Raw genomic sequence first — 27,276 nt, 5'->3', positions numbered from 1 at the left:
ATCAATATAGCTTCAAGATATGAATACTTTTTATCTGAGTTTTTAGTGAGAATCTCGAAAGGTTTAAAAATGAATAGCTTTTTGACGATTTTAATTTTTTTGTATAAGACTGACGAAAAAGTAATTCAACATAGTTTAGTAGATGGCATTTATTTCAATACGATAAAAAGTCGTGTTACACATCCGAAGTCGAGCAGCGCGAAGTTCTACAATCGCTAATACAGCAACAACATCGTAAAATATAAAAAAGATATTCAGAAATCAGCTTATCTCGCCGATTTATGTTTTCTTGCGACCAAAAACACGAATGTAATTGCAGTTGGCGTTTCGGTATAAACTTTTACGCGTTTATGCCTTCCACACGAAGCTCAAACTTTTTGGCATTAAATTCTGAGTTTACGCTTCATCTGTCCCTGGCTTATGAAAATGATCATTTTTTTCAATTCGCATATTTAGAGAATGTCATTTGCGACTCTGAAGCTGAGACATCTATGACTATCCTCTTCTAATCAACCGTAATTGAATCGGGTGTATGACAAGCCTACACTCCATGCTGAAGATAGTATGGCAGCCTGGAACTGGAACTACAACAGTGCAAAGATCAAATTTACGGTTGCACGTGCCAAGAATTCTCATCGGTTGTAGCGCCTCAAAAGTTCAATAAAAAAATTCCATTACTCACAATTTACTGATAATGTCGTGACCGTCTCCAATCGTTGTCCTTCTGGCAGCGCACGATTCCATACAACGCAGATAAATTTCGCCCCATCATCCTCTCGGCGTGGAATAATCATCAGTGTGCTGGTCGTCTGCATGTCTCGTGATCCACCATAGATCTGATTTGCCACCAAAGGTGTTGTGCTTCCTTCGCGATACCAACTACGGTAAGACAAATGTGTATGTTATATCCAATCTATGCGCACGTAATGTGAAATGATGAATGTACTTGAAATAATAACCATTATTATGGAAATGTGAATTCTACTTACGAAATTGTTGGATCTGGTGACCCACCAACACTGCTGCAAGTGAGCTCTAGCTTTTGGTCTTCTGTAGCAGTAGTTTCACTGCCCGGAAAGATTAAGGGAGGCTGAGGAGGCGTCAGAACAGTCAGGTTATAATAATCTTCGTAAATTGCATTATCACTGCCGATTTGTTTGATGCGACACTCGAAACGTCCGTTATCGCGAACATAGGACACATTAAATATTTGAAGATCGTAGACGCCCTGATTGGGACGGTAATCGATTCTGGAAAGTTAATAATACCAAAAAAATGAACTCGGAAAAAAATGATACTCACAGTTTCAAGTCTAACACATGCATTAAACTTACTTGTAGTTTGGGTTGAAAGTATCACCCTTTATTGCGACATTATCGTACTTATTTGGAGACTGTTGGGCCCAGTAATACGAATATTCACGGTCCGAGTAATGTTCATTGAAGCGACACTTGAGTGTAACATCTTCGCCTTCCCGCGTGTCCATTGTTTTATTTGCCATCGCCAATCCGATCACCAGTGTAGCTGTTAAGGAGATAATAAAACCAGAAAATGACGAATATTGAAATGTTATTCATGTTAAGTAGCTGGATTGGAAGTGATTTCATAACTATTTTCATACTGTTATTAAGGAGTAAATTTTCTGGACGACGATAATGATTGTATGAGGTAATTGTACAAGATTTCGACAAGATTTACCATCAACAAGATTTAGGCGCTTATTACGGAGAGGCGATAGCTAATGCCTTCTGCCCTTTTCTTCATTTTGACGCTCTTATCGCTTCACATTGACGATGTAATAAGACTTAAATAATCGTCAAAAAGTATGTAATCGTCTCAAGGCGATCGTTACCGCCATACTGGAATAGACACCTATACTTTAACGCTTTGATAGAACACTACCTCGGCAAACACCACACTGAAAGGGCAAATTCAATATATGGTCTGCCCGCGGGGCATTTAGCTATTGCATATCTCATTGTTCCATTCTATGGAGTTGTTAATCGACCATCGTAAAGTCCTTTTTGTCGTCTCATTTTCTAATGAAATGCCGGAGACTAAAGGCTTGCTCTTCTTTCGTTTCTGCGCTACTCATTTGTTCATAATGTACAAAATATGTACAGAGATGCTACGTTTAATTACATTTTGTTGCATTGCTCATACATTTCTTGTATACTCCATTTTATGCTGAGGAATGGAGGCTGCTTTGGAGCTCACGACGAGGAGATTAAAAACTGTGTTGCTTACATTTCCAAGGAAAGGTATAAAGTGCATAACACAAGAATAGTCATTCGCCAACTACTATTTTTTTTTCTTCTCTTTTTCAACTAACATACAAACATGCTCGTCCATGCTACTCTAACATTATCCATGTTGTCTCATTTCAGATTTCGTTCTTGAAATCCCAAGATTAGTCATTTTACGATTGTTCGAAATGTTACCAGTGTAACGGTATGAAATTAGTAATTTTGTGAAAGTAATACTTTTACTTTTACGGGATGGTGATCGCCATTTTATTTAAAGCTGGCTATCGATTGGAACTAATTTCTCCATTTTTGAAGATATCACGCTATTAAAATTGGTCGATTTATGAAACCAACCAAAAATTGGTCACCTAATAATAAACAACAACACAGATCGTTTTTCGATTCCGGTTGGTTGGTTTCAGTTCGGTTGCATTCAATTCATCTCGGCATTTTGTAGTATTCTAAATTCATTTCACAAAGTATGGAATTCGAGGCCCCAAAAATCATCGGGAAAATTCAGGCGGTAAAACGGTCATTTAAACAGTAAACAGTTACTATGCAGGGTACTGGGACTGTAGCGAGCAATGCGAAAATCGCACAAGCATGCGCTTGCAAGAAAGCTGTAACCACTCCCTCAATCCACATACTTATTTTTTATTAGTTCCCGAAACACTTAGTGGATTTCAGCTAAGTTTCCAAAGGAAAGCGTACAAAAGATTTGACGGTTTGTGTAACCATTTACACATGTTTCTTTACATAAATCAATTAGAATACGCCTGGGGACGTATACACAAAGTCACTGTTGCGAACCGCGATGAAAATACCCCGCGGGCGAAATCATACAGCAGAATAGCGTCACTATTCTGCTATGACTTTGTATAACTATTCTGCTCACAGCGCCTCCACACGAGCGGGAATTGCCGAGAATGAGAAGAAATTGAGAATTGAGAATGTCAAATCCATACAAATCCGAATCGAGAATGCTTTCGCTCGTGTAGAAACAGAGAATAAAGCGAAAACTGAGATTCAGCTGAGCAAGCTATCAAACTACCCCGTTGACAAACCACATCTTCTCCTGTTAAGGCTCCTGTTAAGGCTTAACAGGAGCGCGCGCCATACAAATTCCCCTCTGTTAGACATTAACAGAAGCGAATTCGAGCTTCTGGAACTCGACTCGAATTCCTTCCTGTTAATGTCTAACAGAGGAGAATTTGGGGCGTATTCCCAGCGTTCGTCTTTTTTGACAGACTGAGGTTCAGTCTGTCTGTCTGTCTCAAGCCGTCCAGTCTCAGTTGGTTAAAATCCGTATTCCCAGAGTCTCATGAACACTCGCACGAACAACCGTTCATTTGGCTGTCAAAACTCTTGTTTGTTTGTAAACAATCGGAGTGCAAACCTAAATTTTACACATATTTGGGGGTTCAAAAAAACAGAAATACTGTTAAATTCTACGATTATTACAAATATTTGCAGAAACAATACTTTAATTAAGAACTGCAACAAATGAGCAACGTTAACTGCGATGGATTTGAAACAAAGCAGTCTCGTGGAACAGACTCGCTGTCTGGTACCTTTTGGTCACAGACAGCGAGTCTGTTAACAAAGACTGGATTTGGTGTCTCATGAAGCGCTAGGAATGCCAACACCAGACTGACGGTTGTCTCAGAAAAAAGACTGACGCTGGGAATAGTCCCCTTTGTATGGCGCGCGCTCCTGTTAAGCCATTAACAGGAGAGAGAAAATGTGGTTTGTCAACGGGGTATCTATCATTGCCTGTTGTTTAGACAGCACAGCGATTCTCGAACGAGTCTCGGGCCATTCTCAGCTAAATTGAGCAAATTCTTGAGACTGAGGTGCTTACTATGTACCAGGCGATTTCGATAGCCTCTAAGCGTTCGATGATTCATGCGAATTTCGAAACTTCAACTCGTTGTTTCGAAACGTTTCGAAAACAATAAACAATTCAAAATGACAGTTTGAAGTAAAAAAACTGTTAATTAACTTGTTTTTTTCGGTATAAAAACGACTTAAGCGGCCCATAGACGATCAACTTTATTTGTCAACTCTTGCATGCAAGTCGATTGACATCAATATATTTATCGTGTGTGGGCTATTTGAAGCTTGTGTCAAAAAAAGTTGAAGATTTTCAGCCAGCTGAAAATATATTGATGAGGCTGAATAATGGCGTCGTCTGTGGGTCACATTAACGAACACGATGCGTCTGTGGCCCTGATTGATGAAACATTAAGGACTAGGCCAATTTATGCCCACATATGAGCAATAAAAATAAAATGACAGTTCGACGCAATTCTTGCATCCGAAACATTGACAAATAAAGTTGTCGGTCTATGGGCCGCTTTAACCTTTGTAATAACAGTATACGATTAGCAGAAAGAAATTATTGATGCACAATCAGGACGCTATAACTGTTTTTCAGATCCAACCGTTCAGATCGATGCTCGATGTAAACAAAACGCCAGCTGTCGATCACAAAAATGCACTCGACAGTAGGCGATCGCGAACACAAAAATGAACACAAAATGAACCAAATGAATCATCGCCTAGAGGCCATCGAAATCGCCTGGTACAGAATAAGGTGCTTATTCTGTAACTTACGATTACGATGGCCTCTAGGCGATGATTCATTTGGTTCATTTTGTGTTCATTTTTGTGTTCACGATCGCCTACTGTCGAGTGCATTTTTGTGATCGACAGCTGGCGTTTTGTTTACATCGAGCATCGAGCATCTGAAAATCGATTATAACGTCCTGATTATGCGTTAATAATTTCTTCCTGCTAATCGTATACTATTATTACAAAGGTTAAGTCGTTTTTATACCGAAAAAAAACAAGTTAATTCACAGTTTTTTTACTTCAAACTGTCATTTTGAATTGTTTATTGTTTTCGAAACGTTTCGAAACAACGAGTTGAAGTTTCGAAATTCGCATGAATCATCGAACGCCTGAGGCCATCGAAATCGCATGGTACAGAATAAGCACCTAAGCAACTGAGAATTGCTTCACCGTCTAGAACGACGAACGCTGTAAAGTTGCTTCTACACGACAACTCGTTTAGCATTGTTTCATGACTTTCGGGCGAAAAGTTGGGAGAAGGGAAAAAACGACGCAATCCTCCAATCCTTCATGTACGCGTGAAAGAGAGCGAGCATGATACAGAATGAGAGGTCCGATTCCGTCGCAATCGAGTTGCGCCGGTTGATGGACTCGCGGAGAGCGGAATGGAGTAACGAGGGGAACGTGACGTCTAAATATAGAACGCCGGGGGTCACTACATTTTCACCAAAGTTTGGCGTCCTTTTCTTCGCAAGCGGCGCTCCGGTTTAAGCCGGTTTTTCCAATTTAATGCTGCAAATGCAATCGTAATTTAAAATTATCAAATCAGAATAATATTCTTATTAAAAAAAAAAGTTGCTTTTCCGAGTTTCTAACTCAGGCCGGGCATGGTAAAATTGAGCTAATTCTTCAAGCATTTAGACACGCTCTAATTAACAAGGTCTGATGGTCCCGTTTGCTCGTTGCCATATCGCCGCCGAGATGTCTCAGGTTCGTTTCCCACATCTTACAATCTTTATTTAAATCTTCTCCAATTCTTCGTTTCAGTTGGTCTTCATCCGAAAGCTGCGTGTGTAGCGGGTCTCTCGAGTCTTCGCGAAGACTTTTGTTCAGAGTGAACAAAAATCGTCGCGATGCATTCGTTTGTCGTGTGGAAGCAACTTCACTCTGAGCAAAAGTCTTCGCGAAGACTTGTGTTCTTCTTCAGAGCTCTACAACAGTCACTTCAAAGGCCTACAACAGTGACACTTTTATATGAAATGACAGCTTTGACAGCAGTGTTTGTTCGTTCGCGATGCTTTCGCTCCTTACACGAGCATTCATGTGTTCGCGATGAAGTTTTCGCGCACTTGTATGGGGATGACGTAAAAATAAACTTCGTCGCGAACCATTCGCGATGCATTCGCGATGCATTCGCTCTCGTTTAGACGCAACTTTACAGACGTTACAGCAAAATTACATACAAATCGTAGCGGAATACTCATACAAGGTCATAGCAGAATAGTGGCATTATTCTGCTGTATGATTTCGCCCGCCGGGTATACTGACATCTGAATCTTTAGATTATCATTGTAAGAGAAGAGAAAGATAAGTATGAGGGCCTACTCACATACACATTTAAACATGCATGTATAAAACTGTGCAGCTTTTTATTCTCCAGCCTAAGAAGACCCCAGCCAAGAACCCACTGCTCTGAACCGTCAGAAAGTCTCGCGCTTGCTTACTGACCCTGAACAGCGTACAAAGGCAATGGTCGTGGGTGCAAAAGCGTAAGAAATAAAATGAAAATGTTAATTTTTACTTTAACGCAAACGATTTGTTTGCTGAGCGTGAGAATTTTCCGCACTCATTTCCCAGACGCTCTCACAAGTGCGTTTCAGAGAGCACTCCCCTACAGTCACGTCTGGGATTTAGTTTTTTTTTTGTTACTCTTCAATATCCAGCAGACTTCTTAAAACTTCTCAGACAGTTTCTCACCACATTGAATTAATCCTTTGTCTTAGGGGAATAATTTAGGCCGTCCTTGTCTTTCCCTTATACGCTTTTGCTTTCTTGTCCGAAAAGTTTTAAAACCCAATGCTTTCGAAACATGGGAATGGGTGGAGTGTAGAGTGGAGATGGGGGAGGGCGGTTATGCCGTTGGATTGAGTATGCGAACAGCGAAACAATAGACGCTTGGCTCCGGGTGCTCGGAGTGCTCGATTGAATAGCGCAGATTAGCTACTATAGCAAGTCGACAAGTAGTTTTCGTCCAGTATACCGCGGGGATAAAATTAATTTTCCATTACTGTACTAACTGTCTTCCACCGAATGAGATTGAACAAGTTGTGATGCTTATTCCACTTCCACTAAACCATCTTTCGCCATTTGGCATCTCGAAATGTTCTTTCCGGTCCTAGTCATTTTTCAGGTCTTGTTATCGTTCTTATTAACATCCGAGCAATCGTTCAGATGATATGACCATCTGCAACGAAGTGAAAATGCATAAATATGGTTAACCGCCATGCTTAACACTTTCACTCAATTGATCATTACATTAACTTTAGAAACAAAATATAACATAATCGATTAATAATATTGCGTTTTTTATCGCCGATAATTTTTAAATTCATTCATAAAAAATCCCAAACCACAGAATATTATTCAAATGATTTTTGAACGATGATCGATCGATTTGATTGACATAAAAAATAGGGGCATTTACACCGTGTCCAATATATTCTCATACAAATTCAATCATTTATATTTTCTTAACGGGTGGACCATTGTCTATCATCAGAGTTTTTTAAAGAAAAACTTTTACTAATCAATTAAAAAATATGTTTCGGAATTACCCTCCTCCCACCCTTGTTTACGAGCTTCAATTGCTTGTAAAGTCCAACGCACGTGGCACGGACGACTTTCATAGACATTTCCTCCCATTTTTTTGGGATCGTTGCTTCAAACTGAATAAAATTAGACAATTTTAGTTTGTTAAGGTTCAATAATTGTATGAACAAACGATAAAGTCCAATGGGTTAAGATCTGGTGAACTGGGAGGCCATTCATTCTTCTTTAAAAATCTTGCTGAATTGTCCCTGCACCAGTTTTGAAACAAAAAATGCTCCTCCAAGAGCGCTCCATCATGCTGGAACATATAATTTTCGATCCCGTATAATCTTTCCATGCTAGATTTCACCATATTCTTCATAAGATATCTTTTATAATACGTTGAGTAATTTTTTCCACCTTTTCCAATAAAAAAATAGGTGAAATTTGGCGTGCGGGCAAATACCCCCTAAACGATCACACTAGTCGCATTTTGAAAACCTGGGGATGTTTTTTTGGTTATCTGTTACATCCTCAATGTTTTTGGACCACAATCTATCGTTTTGGATGTCACAAATTTGCTCTATAGCATATAGCTTTTCACCAGAGAACACAAGTCGTGCCCAGCGTGCCGCGATTCACGAAGAGTTGCTGTTTCTTTTTTTTTTTTTGTTGGTTAGCTTCCCAAATTACGTGAACGTTCAATTTTCCATAAGTATTACATTCTAGCTCCTATTTACAAAAGTTATACGTAGTTGATATCAAAACTTTCAAATCTGTAGCCATTTTTCATATCGAACGTTGAGGATAACGTCGGATACGTTCCCGAACGGTCTTAATCACTTTTTCAGAACCAGCCGACCGCTTTCGTCCCGATCTTTTTTTGTAATAAAACGAGGAAGTCTTAAGCTATCTTCTAATGGCTCGATATACAAAATCACGCTTGATTCCAAGATGTTTAAAGGTTTTGAAAATAGGACTTGGACGCTCGCTATCCAACATCTTTTTTTATAACATACACTATGTTTCATAATGATAGCCTCACCTTGTTTTTTCGATTTCGCGCTCGAATAGAGCTCCCCAAAAAAAATTAAAAATACTGTAAATGTTCCTTTCATCGTTAAAAGACGTATGCCGTTTGAATTTTGAAAAAATATTAAAAATTGTGGATTTCATTATGAAACATAGTGTAGGCACGTAATTGTTTCATGGTTACTAAAATCAGACCCCCAACATAACCGAAATTTAAATCAGTTTATCTAAATCAACTCGCTTGCTGGAAGAGCCATATTTCAAGCCTATATTTCAACCATCGTGAAAAAATATGTTTTCAGTAAGATAACACCGCCACGGAGACTCTTGCCTACTTAACCCTCATCGGTTCTTTGCATGCGCGCGCATAGAATTGGGTTGGAAAATATCAAATCATTCAAAAACGGCAGGATGAAATGGTCTGAATTTCTCCAAAATAGATTTATTTTGATCATAGAATAGAAATTAGGCATGTGTAGTATCGCCCGAGCATAATTTTGCAACTTAACAATGCACCAGTACATTGAGCAAAAAATTCAGGATATCGTAAAGGAACTTGGTTGGGAGCTGCTATCCTCCCCGCAGTATTCACAAGATTTGGAACTTTCCAAATATCATTTATTTTCATCGATTGCACACGCATTGACTGAGCAGCACTTCAAGTCCTACGAGAAGCTAAAAGTTTGGGTCTCTGACTGGTTTTGGCCACCAGATCAACAATTTTTTGACTACCTCGCCACAAACTACATGAAAAATAGATGAAATGTGTCTCCAACAATGGACAGTACTTTGAATCAAATATGATTTACCGTTCCATTAAAAAAATTGTTTTCATGTTCACCCAAAACGGCTCATTTCATATTGGTACACCTGGTATTCCCTAATTCATCGTTCGTTCCAAATCATCTCTCTTGTCACTGATAAAGTACCGTTATTTTTCTGATTGTACCAACCGCAACGCCAACAAAAATGGTTCAAATGGTCCGTTCAGGAAATGGAAGGAATTTATCGTGCAGAGAGATGGAGACATAAGATACAATTATGGTTGGACTCTTGAAGAGAATATTCAACCGAATACAGTCGATAGCAGCCAGAAAACCAGAGAAATATGGAGAAATCGGTGGAGAGTTTTTTTTTTTTTTTAATTAACAGAGATACGATACGTCAATGGGTGAAGACCAACTCAAATTATTACTTTCGACAAATTTGTTTATTGTTTCTCAGATTGTGAATGTCCCATAACAGTCAGAGTTTTGAGTCAGTGCTACCATGAACTTGTTGAACTCAACTAGATGATCGGTTTGCCGAATTTAAATCAATATATAAACCATTATATGATATATGTTTCAACGTCCGTCATTATATATGTTTAAAAGAATATATGGTTCAAGTTATATATTAAGTAATCGAATAAGTCTTTTCGTATTTTTAGTTAAACTTCAAAGGGATATATTTTTAGTTTTGAGCAACTTTATTCAACCAAATATTATTCATTTATGTTAACCACCTTTTGCCATTTTTCGGCTGTGGTTTATCGTTAAAAAACTGGGACACGATGTTTTCACATGCTTCTCTTGAAGCCAGCGGTACTCCACTAAGGAAGTTTTGCATAGAACCAAACAAGTGGTAATCCGATGGTGCAAGGTCTGGGCTATATGGAGGATACATCAAAACATCCCAGCCAAGCTCTCCCAGTTTTTGCCGAGCCATCAAAGATGTGTGTGGTCTAGCGTTGTCATGGTGGAAGCCGATGCCCTTTCTATTGACCAATTCTGGTCGTTTTTCTACGATTGCTTGCTTCAATCTCATCAATTGGTCACAGTAAAGTCTACAATCAATAGTTTGACCAGGCTGAAGTAGCTCATAATGAATGATTCCACTCCAATTAAACCAAACGCACGGCATAACGGACGCACGGCGGCGTCAATCCTGGCTTTGGGACTGTTTGTGTAGCTTCTGCATTCTTGCACCATGATCTTTTTCGCACGTTATTGTCGTATTTGATTCACTTTTCATCTCCTGTTACCATTTGCTTCAGAAACGGTTCGATTTCATTTCGTTTCAGCAAAGAATCGCAGATGTTAATTCGGTGAATTAAATTTTTCACAGACAATTCATGCGGTATCCAAACATCGAGCTTTTTTTTGCAGCCACCCTTTTTTAAATGGTTCAAGACCGTTTTATAGTGAAGGTTTAGTTCCTTAGCGATGTCACGGCTGCTTATTTGACGATCCTGGTCTATGCTTTCAATCATTTCAGCGACTTTAGCAACGATAGGTCGACCAGAGCAAGGTGCATCTTTCACATCAAAATTTTCAGAACGGAAGCGAGCGAACCATTGTTATGCTACACGAACTTATTCAGCCTCTTCCCCATAAACTTCACAAATTTCATTGGTGGCTTGCGTGGCAGTTTTGCCTTTTTTATAGAAAAAAAATCAAAATATAGCGAATTTCTTCATTATTTTCACACATCTTTGAACAGCTATAACTTTTTGCCCACTTCTCCAAATTGTGTTTAGTTTTGATTAAAAGATACATCAAATGTCCCTTAAAACAACGAGGTATGATATGACATAATGTGATTGATAACGGTGCAGATAGACGACTCCAAAGCCATCTATTGCCAAAATACGAAAAGACTTATTCGATTACCTAATATAATAATATATGTTTCAGGCTCATGGTGTTGAGTGTGTCAAGAGCATATACTACGGACTGTTAACGTATGCATTAAAAAAAAGAGACAAAATTTAAATGGTTATAAAAAATAAACTATAGCAGATAATTGAGTTCTGTAAATTTGATGTAGAAAGAGAGTTTATCAGTTTATTGGCAAAAAAAATTTGGCGTCATTCCTTTTCTGGATGTTAGCCGTTAATTTTGACATGACAGTCGAAAACATGTTTGTGTACATGTTTTTCAACTATTTCTGCCCCTTTTCAATCAATTCCTCCTCCGTTTTTGCCAAAAAATGTTACAATAGATCCTATGTTTAAAGTTAACCCAGAAATGAACGATTGGCAGCAACTGGGGAACGTTGAGCGGGTTCGCAATCTTCGGTATCGCATTGGTACTCAACCGCTCCATTTCGTCTAAGGATCGCTTCGAGTATCGTTTCTGATCAGATTCCCCGGTATTCATACTATTAGTGTTCCTTGATGAATGACGCAATCTTCTGCAGCCACTTTGCATAAAAACTTTTCCGATCACGGCCAGTTCGGAGTTAAAAAGTGCAGCTGATTGTTAGCCACAGCAGGGCTTTCTTGAGGAACTTGGTGTGTGAGTGAATTTTACTTTAGAGCTCTCTTTCTTCGTGCGGGAAGTAAAATATGAAGTGGCCTTTAATAATTTGTTATCCAGGATGATTTAGGTATCCCGTTCATTCACCACCGCCACGTCGCGATGCGCCGAAAAATTGAACATGCCGATCTTGGTCAAGCACTGTCGCTGTGACATTACTTGCTGCTCTGAGATGAGTGGCCGGGATTTCCGCTTTCTGACATGCATGCCCATGTCCTCCAGATACTCCTTAATTATTTGGACCATCGCACCGACCTCACGGCGAATCGCACGCAGCGATATAGCCACTTTTCCCTCGGTCTCGGTCATCAGCATCCTTTGGAGCTTTTTGTCGGTCAGTGTTGTCATGCTGTGTGTGTGATGCTTTTATTGTTGGGCAATAGTGCCAAGATCTTACAGATAATGAAACGGCCATATCCGACACTCACAAAGTGGCACACGATAATCTTTTTCGACGAAAAAAATTAAAAATTAAAAGATTGATACAGATCTGCATGCAAACTCCGTGTGTGTCTACCATTAACCCACACCTGGTGCCACACCTTGTTGAATGCTCTTAAAGAAAACCCTTGTCGATGCAGCAAATTCCACATGACTTAAAAGAGAAACCCCTTTCCGAACCGGTTATCGGATCTTTCCCTAACGATAGTACAAAGAATAGCCATCCATGACGATAAATTATGATCCTCCTGTCTTCCTGCTCATTTCGTGCGACTTGCTTGTCTTACTTATTTGCTTCTTTCCTTCTTTGCTTTTCTTTCCTTCGCCTCCTCGCGTTCACGCGCTGTCCACTGTTGTCAATGGTTGGATACAAAATGCAAGTCGTACGTGCCAACTGCCTTGTTGCCAATATATCCGACGGTACAACGTCACCACTTTACACAACAGGGTGAACGATTTTCTTCGTGGTCTCTCTTTCCAACGATAGCCAACATCATTAGCCTCCTCAAATACTGAACGATCCATAAAGGAGATCCGACTGAGGCAAAAATATTTTTATACTCGACTTTACGGCAAACTGGAAACCGATCGTTTAGACTCTGTCACTTACTTCTGCCAAGTCGATTATCAATGATTACTTTTAAAATTTCCACCGAGAATACAGTGGTAGAGATTCGTTTAGCCGAACCTAGAGGTTCAGAAGTAAATCGGCAATTACTTTCGTACGGATGTATAAATTCAAGGTATCAACCTATTATTGTGTTGGTATATAGTGTGACTAGTACACACGTAAAATATGATTCAGATATGTGGGTATTTGAGATCTCTGTAAGGCAAAATGTGAGCAAATGTCATATTTCATCGGTTGTTTAGCTAGACATTCGTTTAGCCGAAGTGCACGAAAAACATAATATTTCGCATCGTTTTGGAACAAATGCAATTTTTATGTTTGAAGCTTAATACTAGAGCTAATCTAGATTATTTTAAGCTTTAGACATACTAATTTTCATAACACCCTGATCTTTAAATATTTCTTTAAAAAATGGGTTTGAGCTAAGTGACTTACGGAAGGTCTTAATCCCACACGGACTTAATCCCACAAATAATCAAATTCTGCATGGTTTACTGCTACTCTAATCGTTCCATTGGTTCAAATATTCACAGATAAGAGATACATATATTATTTCTAATGAAAAATATCAAATGGTGAAGCTATACCTACATTAAATATGAACAAAATAGTGTCCTAACGGTAAAAAATCGGGTTTTACATAAAATAACGAACAATCAGCTATTTGGATAATTTGGACTTATTACAAGAAATATGGTTAAACCAGTAATAATTAGACACATTTCATACGATGTGGACCACAGAAAATAATGAAAATGGTGGAAAATTCGAAGCAAAGCCATAGTTTATTGTGGCCCATAAAGACAATCGGCTGTTTTACAATGAATTTAGTTAAAGAATGGCAAAATGTAATATTTTTCAAAGCAAATAAGTATTCTTTTGACGATTTGGAAGAATAAAACCGTTATTGGTATGATTTCAGTCATAAGGGACCAAGTGAAAACAACACCGCAAGTTCCAAGCTAAATCTCGTTACAAAGGGTTTGATGTCGTAAGTGAGTTGCTCATCATGCGTAGTTTCCCAGTTGTGGAAAAGCTTGTAAAAGGAGCTTGTAAAAGGCTTTTTAGTTTATCTCATTGAAAATAACGATGTGTAAGACCAAATGAATTCATTTTCGCCAACAATTGAATGCATGGTTTGAAGACAAAAACGTCTCTTTTTGCATAAGTTTGGCATGAATTTGTTACTGCAATCACATAAAAATCCTTTTATGTTTGTTATTTAGATTGATTTTTGCAAAAGATCGGCAAATTCAAAATATTTCGAGATCATGTCGAGCCATTGACGACTGTTAGACTGAAATTAAATAGGAAACCCATTAAATCTAATCGGAACCCATGGCAAATTATAGTTTTGGATTTGTTAGAAATGCAGGCTGTAATAAAAAATACCATCTTGCACATTGTTTCAAAAAACCTATTGAAAAAATGTGATTTTCAAGCAGTTCGGCTAAACGAATGTCTATGTGAAATTTTCATATTTTCCTAATATTTTTTAAAAAAATCATCCTTCTCGTTTGGCTAGTTTGAGAAAAATCTCGAAAAAACTTAGTTTGGCTAAACGAATGTCTACCACTATATGTGTGTCAATCGCTCGGGCCTATTTTAGAAATAGAAATAGTTTCTTTTTAACACAACACTGCATAATAAATTAACGAATGAAACGAATAACGAATGTCCCTTTGTGATGCTGCTCTGCATCGTTATCCGCCGTATTTCCTTTAATACGGGTCAACCTTTTAAAAAAGAAAAAAAATAAAAAATAGTACTCTGTCGCAAAGTAACAAAAAAAGGCGGACTTTTTCAGTGGGGACATTTCTGATGGCGTCACCTTAATGTGAATATTTTTGATTGAATGGTACATCGCGCATTAATTGCGCATTTCAAAGACATTCAGTCAGTACTTTTACGTCCTAGTCTGTTCTTTTATTTCCAATGGATTTCTTAGTCTTAACAGTTAAAATACGGAACTCTTTCTCACATTTCCGCACAAATGATAAAAAGTGCAACACTGCTTCATACAAACCATGAAAGATGTACGATATTGAACCCTGAATTCGTGCGCAGAGTCGTGAATCAGAAAAATAGAAAACCAGTAAACATCAAATAGAATGGATCTTCCTTGCATCTATTCCACTGTTTCATATTACCACCTCTTTTTAAGTTCCTTTCCTGAGGTTCATCGTTTTGGGAGTTTATACAGACGAAACAACTGTTTCCAAAAATGGTATATTCATGCAACTTTCCCATTAGCTTGTTGATATATGTATGTGAGTTAGACTTTGTTTGACCTCACCCTGTGCTTTATCCAGGTTTGTAGGTTTAGCTTCAGTGAAGAGCAATGCGATTGCCCACAATAAAGCAAATTAATAATTGCAATCACACGACCATGAACAGGCTAGTGCAAAAGTTAAAAAGAGATTGTTCTATAGATATTCAATAATCCTGGAACTAAACGACCGAGCTCTGTATTAGATCTCCAAGCATCACGATGTCATCTGCTTTAATACCTCGTCTGCAAAATGAAGATTTCTAAAGTTCGTTTCAAGAGAGCTCTCAACGGTCCGGCACTTTTGTCCCTAGGTATAACTTCTTTTCTTTCTTCAAGCCAACATTTCATTTATGCGTCTCAACGCTCACATCCCACAAACCGGTTTTACCTATTGAATACCCTTTCGCCGATGGTCTCCGGCCGGCGAGGCCACGGTAGCAAGCGGATAGTAGGCTGCAAAGCATAAAGAAGCCCATTGCAAACCGGTTTTTGTTTTGACCTGTTGCGTCCCTTTTCAACACACCGATCGTACGAAACGAGAAGAGGCTCCACCTGGGATGATTTTTTTGTATTCTAGACTGACCAAGATGGCCGCCAAATGACTGGTTTTAAAGATTCACGTTTCACCGCTCGCATCGTACATGGTCCATGCTGGTGCGTTTGGTTTGCTCAAATTGGACAGTGTAAAGGTGCATGACTACAATACAAACTTTGCGTTAAGAACTGTCAAAAAGAAAATGAAATAAAGTGGTCATTGTAACTGAGCATGGCAAGGATAGGAAAGAAACTTTCTTAACGGTCGAAGCTACTCTTTTCCAGCTTGATTGGTAATTCGCTGTAAAGAACTGTCCAAATGCGCCCTTCACCCATGCCCTTGATTTGGTGCGTGTTGGTATTGTTTTCAGAGTAGCAAAACAGTGTTGCTATTGTGGCCGGGCGGCTGAAACAAATAAACAATGTTTTGCAAGACATCAAATGATGATTATCGTGAACAATTTCGTTTTCATAATTCATAAACCAACCGAAAGTCAACAACTTCTGTTCTGGGTTTTCAAACACTCCAAACTTTGCAATTTCGTTCGATTACTTTTATTCCTTACAGGTTAATATAATAAGACCGACGAGCTACTTCTGCACCCTTGTACACCAAAAAAGTGCAAGCATTGCATGGTTTTGGATATGTTTTAAAAAGCGTCAAATATTCAATGCATATTCAAGATAGTTGGAAATAACTAACCATACCTTTTTTGTAATTCCATTCATATTCCTTACAAAATATATTTGATTCATATCCAAAGATCTCTTTGCCTTTACGTACCTCAATACCAGGTTTGAATTTAATTGAGGCACTGCCATACAAAGATTTTTTTTTGTATCATTGCCTTATGGTGTTAACAATTCTGTATTGATTGTCGCAACAAAGGGTACGGTAAAATCATCTGCGGTGCAAGGCAAGAAGACCTCACGAACACTTTCGGGACATTAGCATTTTGCTGGCCAGACCGCTACGGACCATCAGGTGTACGATTTTCCATCGTCAGCTGACGCTTTTTTGCTGTTTTTTGACCAACTCATTTTTCTACTACATAATTACCAACTCATGCATGTGATTCAAAATAACATAACAAGAACATGAAGGTACATATATTTTTTATATCTAACTTTCAGTAGCGTTTAATTCAAACTGATTTTATTCATTTTGGGTTAAGCACTAGCATTACTATAATCTTAAATCTGCACCTAAACCTACTATCTAACTTATACCAACCTAACCTACCAGCTTAATGGCACTATATTAACATATGTACGTGTTATAGTAACTATTAAGTACATATAAAACAATGTAACTGCATTTCTTTTATTCAGTTGGAAATGATCGTTTCTTTCAAAAATAGCATAAATAGCGGGTTAAAAGCGAGCAAAAAGAACCTTAAAAAAAACGGCTTAGAAAAACATATAAACGAGTATGATAGGGAATGCTTTAAAAGACAGTTTGTGCCAAAATTGATTGAAAAAATTCCGTTCTGGAGTTGATTCGCTCAAAGTAGACCAACGTTCAAAGCGTCCGAGTGAAGGATTAGGTAGCTTTTGAGTAACTTTGAAGGAACCAAAAGTTGAAAGCACCTTACTGAAAATTTTAAGGTATTCAGTTCTTGCTGTGACTGCCGTTGGTTACGATTTTTGCGGAACTCCTTGTATGGTAAAACAGTTGAGGAGGAAACCAATATGGAATCTAACACTCAGGACTTTGAATATAGAATCGAGAAAGATATATGACCGGCCAATTCAAAAGATGCCAGAAAGAAATGAAAAACTCATAGAACAAAAAGAAATATAAACCTTTTTTTACCAAACTTAATCTTCGATCTAAGTATTTCAAAAACGGTACTTACTTTTGATTACAAGAAACGCAGCTACGTATGAAACAACTTAATATATTAGGTAGTCGAATAAGTCTTTTCGTATTTTTGGTAAAACTTCAAAGGGATATATTTTTAGTTTTAAGCAACTTTATTCAACCAAATATTATTCATTTTTGTTAACCACCTTTTGCCATTTTTCGGCTGTGGTTTATCGTTAAAAAACTGGGACACGATGTTTTCACATGCTTCTCTTGAAGCCAGCCGTACTCCACTAAGGAAGTTTTGCATAGAACCAAACAAGTGGTAATCCGATGGTGCAAGGTCTGGGCTACATCAAGGATACATCAAAACATACCAGCCAAGCTCTTCCAGTTTTTGCCGAGCCATCAAAGATGTGTGTGGTCTAGCGTTGTCATGGTGGAAGCCGATGCCCTTTCTATTGACCAATTCTGGTCGTTTTTCTACGATTGCTTGCTTCAATATCATCAATTGGTCACAGTAAAGTCTAGAATCAATAGTTTGACCAGGCTGAAGTAGCTCATAATGAATGATTCCTCTCCAATCCCACCAAACGCACAACATAACCTTCCGCAGCGTCAATCCTGGCTTTGGGACTGTTTGTGTAGCTTCTGCATTCTTGCACCATGATCTTTTTCGCACGTTATTGTCGTATTTGATCCACTTTTCATCTCCTGTTACCATTTGCTTCAGAAACGGTTCGATTTCATTTCGTTTCAGCAAAGAATCGCAGATGTTAATTCGGTGAATTAAATTTTTCACAGACAATTCATGCGGTATCCAAACATCGAGCTTTTTTTGCAGCCATCCTTTTTTAAATGGTTCAAGAACGTTTTATAGTGAAGGTTTAGTTCCTTAGCGATGTCACGGCTGCTTATTTGACGATCCTGGTCTATGCTTTCAATCATTTCATCGACTTTAGCAACGATAGGTCGACCAGAGCAAGGTGCATCTTTTACATCAAAATTTTCAGAACGGAAGCGAGCGAACCATCGTTATGCTACACGAACTGATTCAGCATCGTCCCCCTAAACATCACAAATTTAGTTGGAGGCTTGCGTTGCATTTTTCCCTTTTTTTTTTAGAAAAAAATCAAAATATAGCAAATTTCTTCATTATTTTCACACATCTTTGAACAGCTATAACTTTTTGCCCACTGCTCTAAATTCTGTTTTGTTTTTATTAAATGATACATCAAATGTCCCTTAAAACAACGTGATATGATATGAGATAATGTGATTGATAACGGTGTAGATAGACGACTCCAAAGCCATCTATTGGTAAAATACGGAAAGACTTATTGGCCAACATAATATTAGGTAGTCGACTAAGTCTTTTCGTATTTTGGCAATAGATGGCTTTGGAGTCGTCTATCTCCAACGTTATTAATCACATTATCTCATATCATACCACGTTGTGTTAAGGGACATTTATTGTATATTTTAATCAAAACAAAACAGAATTGGGAGAAGTGGACAAAAAGTTATAGCTGTTCAAAGATGTGTGAAAATAATGAAGAAATTCGCTATATTTTGAAAATTTTCTACAAAAAAAAGGGAAAAATGCCACGCAAGCCACGAATGAAATTTGCGAAGTTTACGGGGACGATGCTGAATCAGTTCGTGTAGCATAACGATGGTTCGCTCGCTTCCGTTCTGAAAATTTTGATGTGAAAGATGCACCTTGCTCTGGTCGACCTATCGTTGCTAAAGTCGATGAAATGATTGAAAGGATACACCAGGATCGTCACATAAGCAGACGTTACATCGCTAAGGAACTAAACCTTCACCATAAAACTGTTTTGAACCATTTAAAAAAGGGTGGCTACAAAAAAAAAAGCTCGATGTTTGGATACCGCATGTATTCCTGCGCGAATATGCTCATTTCGTCTCTAAAGACTAAGGATGGTCCAGAGAACATAAAATTCAAGTCGACTTTCGAGATCCCGGCTGGAATAAAGAGCAGTTGTCTTTAATGGTTTGAAAATACCTCCAGCTTTCATAAAATCCCATATTAAAATGTGTATATCAATTTTTTGCAGGAACACGTTTTACCATGGATTAAAACAATCTTCGATAGTTGTTGAGTTTCAGCAAAATGGAGGCCTCTAATATACGTCTAAACGGACTCAAACATGATCGAAGGAGAACATGAATCTTTGGTCGAAAGATTTACGCCCTCCAAGCGGCCCAGAATTAAATCGGTTGGGCTATTTATATGGGCGTCTGTTCAGGCAAAGGCCTTTGAATCGTTACACCATGCGGTTGGCTCGCTGAAATCGTTTATCACCAAACCCTGGTCTTCTAAGTTGGACACCTATGTTACCGAGGGTGTTCTCGAATTCTTAACCGCTTGGAGAAATTAATTGAGAAACCAGGCCAACAAATCCACTAATTTTGTTTGTTTTTGATAAACAACGAAATATAGAGCCAATTTAGATATTTTAAAACAGTAGAAAACCTACAAAAATGGTTTTAACTTCGATAAAGGACTTTCTCATTTTTTATGGTACAACCTGTATATTGCTTGCGACGCATATTATTGCACCGGGCTTATGGTGCTTAAGTGTAAATATATTGATTTGTTGCCTGGTTCGATAGTTTGTGTATCAGGCTTGTGTTTTTGAACTCAAGATTTCAAACAACAATGTGTAAACAAGTCTTTAATTGATTATTTAAATACTTTTCCTGATTGTAAAAAAAATCGTACAAAAATATAAATTTATTCAAATTAAAATCTTGTTCACGATTTATCTTCCCAAAAATATTGGTAGCAAGAGTTCAATGCAGTGAACGCGAACGATAGGTTGCATCAAAGAGCTTTTCGAATTTATTCTTCTTAACCTTCATCGGTCCCTCCAGAATTGCATCGAATCGATTCTTGAGTATGCGCGCGCATACACACAAATTTTCCAACCTGTGCCAAAAAATCCAAAACAAAAACCACTTCTGACATTTTTTATTTATTCATTGGAATGTTCTTTATTGAAAAAAAATACTACGTGTCAAAAGTTCTAAAAATTGTGTTTAAAACCGGCAATCATGGTTTTTTAGAAAAATACAAACAAACGTGAAAAAGTACATTTTTCAAGTTTTTCTTCATTTTTTTGGCACATCTCTTGCAAATATCATATAGATAGTCAGCACAACCATATATGGCACACTTTCACAACGTGCAGCAAAATTATTTTGATTAGTTTTGTTAGAGCAGACGTGGTAATGGCCGATTTTGGTTGTTGGTGTCAAATGGCGAATGGGACAAACATTAGCAGCATCACTATCAGTCGGTCTTGTTTTGCGTCTTACTATGTGTAGATCAACAAGATGCATTCCCAATGCTTCGATAAACAACCGACGACGAATATTACATACTACAGAGCCATTTGCCAACGATATATTTTTCCTTTGCAAGTAATGGTTTCCATTTGATCCATGGTGTCAATCCCTCCTTTAGTCTTCTTAGAAGTTCTCAAATATGTTTGGGTTTTTCTTTTTTTCATTGTTGCTGATACTCACAGCAGTTTACACTCCTTCCAGTTAGTATAAGACCACCTGCGATTTTAGTAATTTCTCTCTACTGGTAACTGTAATAATTTCAACCCGTATCATTATTGATTGGTATTGGTGAGATATGTTTACAGTGTAATTTTCATATTTTTACGTGCATACTACACAGATACACGCATTTTGTTGTTTTCGACCTGTCCAGTTAGTATAAGACCATTTCAATTTTTCTTCAAAATCAATTTTATTTTTGATTGTAAAAAATAGTCGCAGTTTGCAAATAGTACAATTAATAAAGAGTTACTTTCCCGCTGCGATTTAAGCAAAAGTGCAATTATTAAGGCAAGGGAAGACTTAAAGCAGTAGGCGCTGAAAAAAAGGGAGAAAAGTAGGCCAAATTGCATTCTCCAGCTTTAAAATCGCAGCGGGAAAGTAACTCTTTATTAATTGTACTATTTGCAAACTGCGACTATTTTTTACAATCAAAAATAAAATTGATTTTGAAGAAAAATTGAAATGGTCTTCAGGTCGAAAATAACAAAATGCGTGTATCTGTGTAGTATATGCACGTAAAAATATGAAAATTACACTGTAAACATATCTCACCAATACCAATCAATAATGATACGGGTTGAAATTATTACAGTTACCAGTAGAGAGAAACTACTAAAATCGCAGGTGGTCTTATACTAACTGGAAGGAGTGTAGTACATGCTCGACAAAGTAACATATTGCAAGTGACGGCAACATAATGGCATGTAATTTGTGGTCACATACATCTTCGGTAGAATATATTAGCTTTGTGCACATATCAATCAAATGCCTTTGATTTGCTATCAAATGCCATTGATGGCATAAGAATTGCTTTTCTATTTCCAGTAATCGTGCCCAAAGCCATACGATTTTTATTCAATTCTTCAGCCAAATCATATGGAGCAAAAAAATTATCATATGTTACATTTTGGTCGAATATTCTTTTCTGTCAAATCCAAAAAAATAAACCGGCCTATGTTGCTTTTGGGAATGGTGTATCGATCTAGACCATTATAAATTTTGTGTATTGTATGCATATCATCTTTTGAATCGCATAAATCAAAATTACCATGCCATATTTGGCAGATTTTGATGCAATATATTTGCGGAACGGAAATCACCTACGAAATGGAACCGACTGTTCATCGACTGTTACATTTTTTCCTGGTTTGAAGGTAGTCTTCAAATTATTATTGCAAATGACAGAAAAAAAATCTGATCGGCCAGAATTTATCTCGATCATCATATCGAATGAAACCAGGAAATCGCTTGAAGTTTTACAACGGCGTCGTTGCTCTGAATATTGCAGATGCGTACGCATCCACATGAACCGATTCGTAACTATTTCTGCTCAGGCGATACTACACATTTTTATTTTTTTTTTAGTGATATAGTTCTATTCTATGATCAAAATAAATCTATTTTGGAGAAATTCAGACCATTCTATCGAACCGTTTTTGAATAACTTGAAGTTTTCGGACCAAATTGTATGCGCGCGCATACAAAGAACCGATGAGGGCGGGTTAAGGGCGGTTCAGACGATCCGATCTTGGTCGTCCAACCCATCGCAATTTAAATCCAATGAAATCATTTGAGGAACCTTAATTAGATGGATTTATGCCAATAAAAACAATGCAGTAGCATAATTTAGCATAAGGAATCAGATTTAGATGAGTGGAAAGATATGGACCTAAAATGTATGAAAAAACACACCTAAATTAAAAACTAAAAGGATTTTTCAAGTCACTGAGGGTTCTTGAAAGCAAACTAAACGTTTTCTCTTAAAAATTTTCAAGAAGCTAAACAAATTAGTCACATATTGACTTATTTTGTAAGTGTGACTATAGAAACTTGACAGTCCATAAATCGGACATTACTGAAAAGCTATACCCCTTAGGCAACTGAACGGTTTTATTCATATTTTTTCAACACTAAAATGTCCCAAAACCAGAAGTTGAATTAATAAAACGGGTTAGATGATACATGAAAACAGTGGGTGCAGCTATAGAAATTTGTAAGACTGTAATAGCATGCGGGCCTCGCAGAAGAAAATAACAGCCAGTCAGCGAGCCGCAGTTGATACTTTACAACCAGTCCGCGGCCGCATCAGAATGTTGAGAAAATAATTCTTCATTCAATTTTTCGAACACTATGTGGAAATTTACTCTCGTGGAAACGCTCGTCGCTTTACACACACACCAGTGAAAATTTCCACACCGCAAACAAAACTTTTAGCTCACGTGGAATCGGCCAAAATGAGTCGTCCAAGACACCTCTCCCAAATTTGCGCCTCTCTTCAATTTTCCCAAATCCGACCGTGCTGAATCGTGCTGAAAACCGACCCACACCCCCATGTTAAGTGTAGTACACTATATGTAAATTAACGTATCAAAAAATTATAAACAACTAGAAAATCATGTTTATGTATATTGTTGTATAGGTTACACTCTTTAGTAAAGCAGCTTAGAACTTTTGTTCCATTATCAGGCGCAAGAGTAAACAAATCATGCTGTGTCATAGTACGCTTGCCTACTCGCAAGAAAATTAAGGGATTCGGGAGTTTCGCCACAAAGCAAGGCATCAATCGTGGGAATGCGACACCATCAAGACGTTTACTTGGAAAACTTCAATGCACCACAATAATCATAAGTAACGTCTACATATCTCCCTGTGCGACAAACATGTTATTCTCTTGGTATCTGTTATTTGATCAACGGTTTTTCATAAAGTTTCGAGCTGTTTCACGGTGACAATGTGATTGAAAAAAGGGAACATACTAACACCGATCACGGGAAGTTAATTATTGTTTGTGATGGTCGAGAGAGATTCCGACGTTTCAAGCCGCTGCGTTTTCAGTCATGTGTTTGTGTTTAGTATCATAATTTTATCCTGATATGTTCATGATATTTTACGTGATTATTACGATTGTATTACGAACTAGCTGATATACCCGATTTCACACGAGTGCACGGGATGGTTTCTCTCTCTCTCAAGTTTAGTGGAGATCGGCCCGGTAGATTTGGAGTGATGCGCGCACAAACAAACATACAAATTTCTTTTTATTCATAAGATGATCAATGAACATAGCGATCATTGCACAATTGATGTGTTTAATATAGAAAAATAAATTAAAAACGATTAAAAGTTCTGTTAGAAACAAATACGATCTAAAAACCAATACTTTGAGCTGTAATTTTTCTTCATTTCATACCAGTAATGCACAAATGATGGTAAAATATGGTTTGTCCCGCGATCCCCGATTACATTAAAATAGGTGTGCATTGCATTGGAAGGTGGAAGGGATTTGTAAGGAGCCTTTTTTCCTTTCCCATTTTAGGTGAGGATTTTAACTAAGCATATAGCACTTATTGACTCCAAAAATCCCTAACTACCAAATTTTTTTCCAATCAATTCGTGCTGTGCGGCTCGTCCGTCCTTATTATATGTAAAAAACAAATTCGTACTGTAACTTTCTTTGTTACTAATTTCATTTTACATGGGGCACATGATGGTTCAGTTGATGGTAACCCACCACATCATTCATGGCCCATTTTTCCCGTCAATGCTCGAATATGTAGGTTCTGCTTGCGTCACGGCATTCAACAAAATTCCATGCCCAGTTCATTTATTTCATATTAGCCCTGTATTTCTTTCATATCCCAACTGGTCTTATCCAGCGCAACACAATACGGTCCTTATAGGCTCGAGAGTTAGATTGTACCGTTGGTATGTGTTTCAGAGTTGCAAAACAGAACTGCTATCGTGGGCGAGCGTCTGAAATACAGTTTAGCAAGTCGCCAATGGAGCCAATGGAAGTTTCATATTGTGAAAGCTGCTATCGTAGCCGGGCAGCATACGTGTTATGAGTTTATCTGGTTTAAATTTTATCTTTACTTACCTATTAGAGTCCTGTAAAGATACATCGTTTGTTTGGCTCGTGATGATTTCATTTTGTTTCGTGTTTTCCGATTTCAGAACATTTGATTCGTTTCTCCTTTGCTCTTGGCTCTTGCTATAACTTCCAATTCCAGTTACTTCAAGAGACCAAATAGTTTCCACTCTCTATCAACATACAATCCTCTGCGCAGCACAAAGCAGTGAGAATACCTATTGCAAGTCGATTTAGTTTTTGCTTCTCACACAGTCGCGCAAATGATCAGTACAGCCACTTGTCTTGTGATTCACCGTGTGTAGGGAGAATGGGATTTTAACTACATCAGCATGAAGGTATTGTTGTAAACTTGTTGATCGTACTGGAACACTTATTCAAGGTTTTCCTTTTCCTCTATGAAACAAGGCACATTTTGCAGTAATATTCATTAAGTCGCACGCACATACAAACCAAGCTGATATATCCACCTAAACAAACGCGCTTGGCGCTTTTACTAAATTAATCCATGAAGGTTTGATTAGATATTTCTCTATGTCGTTTGGTATGTCGTGTGATGACGACGAAGGTATAAACATTTGTCAATGACCATTTCGCTGCTTCACCTACTATCTAAAATTTGCTAACTAGAAGCAAAGCTGTTGTGCGTTCCACAATTTAACATTTAAAACCACTTACAGGCATATTAACACACGCGACTAACTTCGACTTTCCCCTTCAACACTCCAGTGGTGGAAATGGATATACGAGGTGGTGAAACTATTCCCGATTAATACTGCTCTGCAACAACAGGTAAGCGCAACACAAAACAAAACTCACACAAATTTTTTTGGCCTAAACCTAACCGTCAATTCTGCGCTTTGATTTTAGGAACTCACTCGCTTCTTGCTTCGTAATCAAAACCGTAACTAGTAATTAAAACCGTTTCACTTCGCGTTCACCTGCAACTTGTGGAATACAGATTCCGTTCTAATTCATAAGCGCAGAGCACGTCCTCGCACCAGGGTTCGTTTTCTCATACCGTTGTTTGTCCAAATGCATGCAGTTAATCGTCAAAAAAGATTATTAGAATAACCACAATATCACTTTATATCACTTGTTAATGAAACATTGAATGAAATATCGAAACAAATGGCGAAGCCATACGCCAAACGCTTTGACTTCACGAAACGCTCCGTCCTTCTCCCGTTCGAAAAAAACGGAACTTCTCGGAACCTGAACGGCGCAAGCTACTTTGCACGCACACCCATCGTTTGTCGTGTAGCTACACGTGACATGCGCAGGTGCTAGTGGGTCCGCATACTCGATTACGCATGCAACACCACTACACCAACAGATAATTCACGAAATGCGGCAACATCGCGTTCGAATGGTACGCCTAAGAAACGGAAAAATGAAAGGTTGCGAATAGAAAATGTCTTTGACTATTCAGATCGGGGCTGTTTCTTTACCAAATCGAATAAATTCTTCAATAAAAATTACCTATCGACCATGTGCAATGATGCAATGTGGAGAAAATAATATATTATTTTCCAATGTATTGCAAGAGCTTTATAATTTATAGACCCAATTTAGGAAACATGGAAAATCGTTATGAAAAAAACGTTCCAACATAGCAAGTGAAATAATGTTTCTACATCTTTGGCAGCGTCTAATGGAAAAATGCATGAGAGTTCATATGCAGCACAACACAACGCACATAGCACAACGCTATGAAACAGGATTTGCAAGCACTCCATCCTGCTGTGTCTTGGCCAGGTAAATGCTGTTTTCGATGCATATAACGAGCATAAGGGCAGAAAAATGCACCCGTGGCAATGCATGTTTCTTTCTCCGGCAATGCATATCTTTCAAATTAAAAGCGCTACTTGCCACATTAGCATCTTTCCCATGCTCAACAGTTGCTGAAATGAAGGAATTCATGGTTGATAGGGAACTCCAAGGAGAAAGCCAATCGTTAATTACACAGAAGAGGTTTTTGTGCAAGATCTGGCTGGCAACCGTTTTCCTAGCCATTTCCGCTTTTGTTTTGCCGTTGTTGGCTGAATACTGGTTCCAGAAGCCTTTGCCATACTGCGACTACGCCCGATGGATTTGTTCGTAATCCTAGTATTGGCTTGATTCTAAGATGGGCAGGCGAAATATCTCCCGTTTCTATGTTTTT

The 27,276-nt window shown here is 38.0% G+C and overlaps 1 protein-coding gene across 9 annotated transcripts in view; it reads right to left on the bottom strand.

The window, feature by feature from the left end:
- LOC126571537 (hemicentin-1-like) overlaps positions 1-26,401 on the bottom strand; it is a 32,105-nt gene extending 5,704 nt beyond the window's left edge. The window contains exons 1-5 of one of the 9 annotated variants that reach the window (XM_050230121.1): positions 26,054-26,401; positions 25,122-25,608; positions 1,335-1,524; positions 990-1,250; positions 683-879 (exon numbers count right to left, since the gene is read on the bottom strand). In XM_050230121.1, the coding sequence (XP_050086078.1) occupies positions 683-879; positions 990-1,250; positions 1,335-1,524; positions 25,122-25,173 (700 nt within the window). In that variant the 5' untranslated portion in view covers positions 25,174-25,608; positions 26,054-26,401. Of the gene's footprint in view, positions 1-682; positions 880-989; positions 1,251-1,334; positions 1,525-25,121; positions 25,609-25,790; positions 25,989-26,053 lie in introns of those variants that run through there. The other 8 variants (XM_050230125.1, XM_050230123.1, XM_050230124.1 and 5 more) reach the window with 8 other exon arrangements.
- Positions 26,402-27,276: the final 875 nt, after the last annotated feature.

This window comes from Anopheles aquasalis, chromosome 2, assembly GCF_943734665.1.
Source record: "Anopheles aquasalis chromosome 2, idAnoAquaMG_Q_19, whole genome shotgun sequence".
NCBI classification, from domain to species: domain Eukaryota; kingdom Metazoa; phylum Arthropoda; class Insecta; order Diptera; family Culicidae; genus Anopheles; species Anopheles aquasalis.
This window is presented reverse-complemented; position numbering and strand designations above follow the sequence as displayed.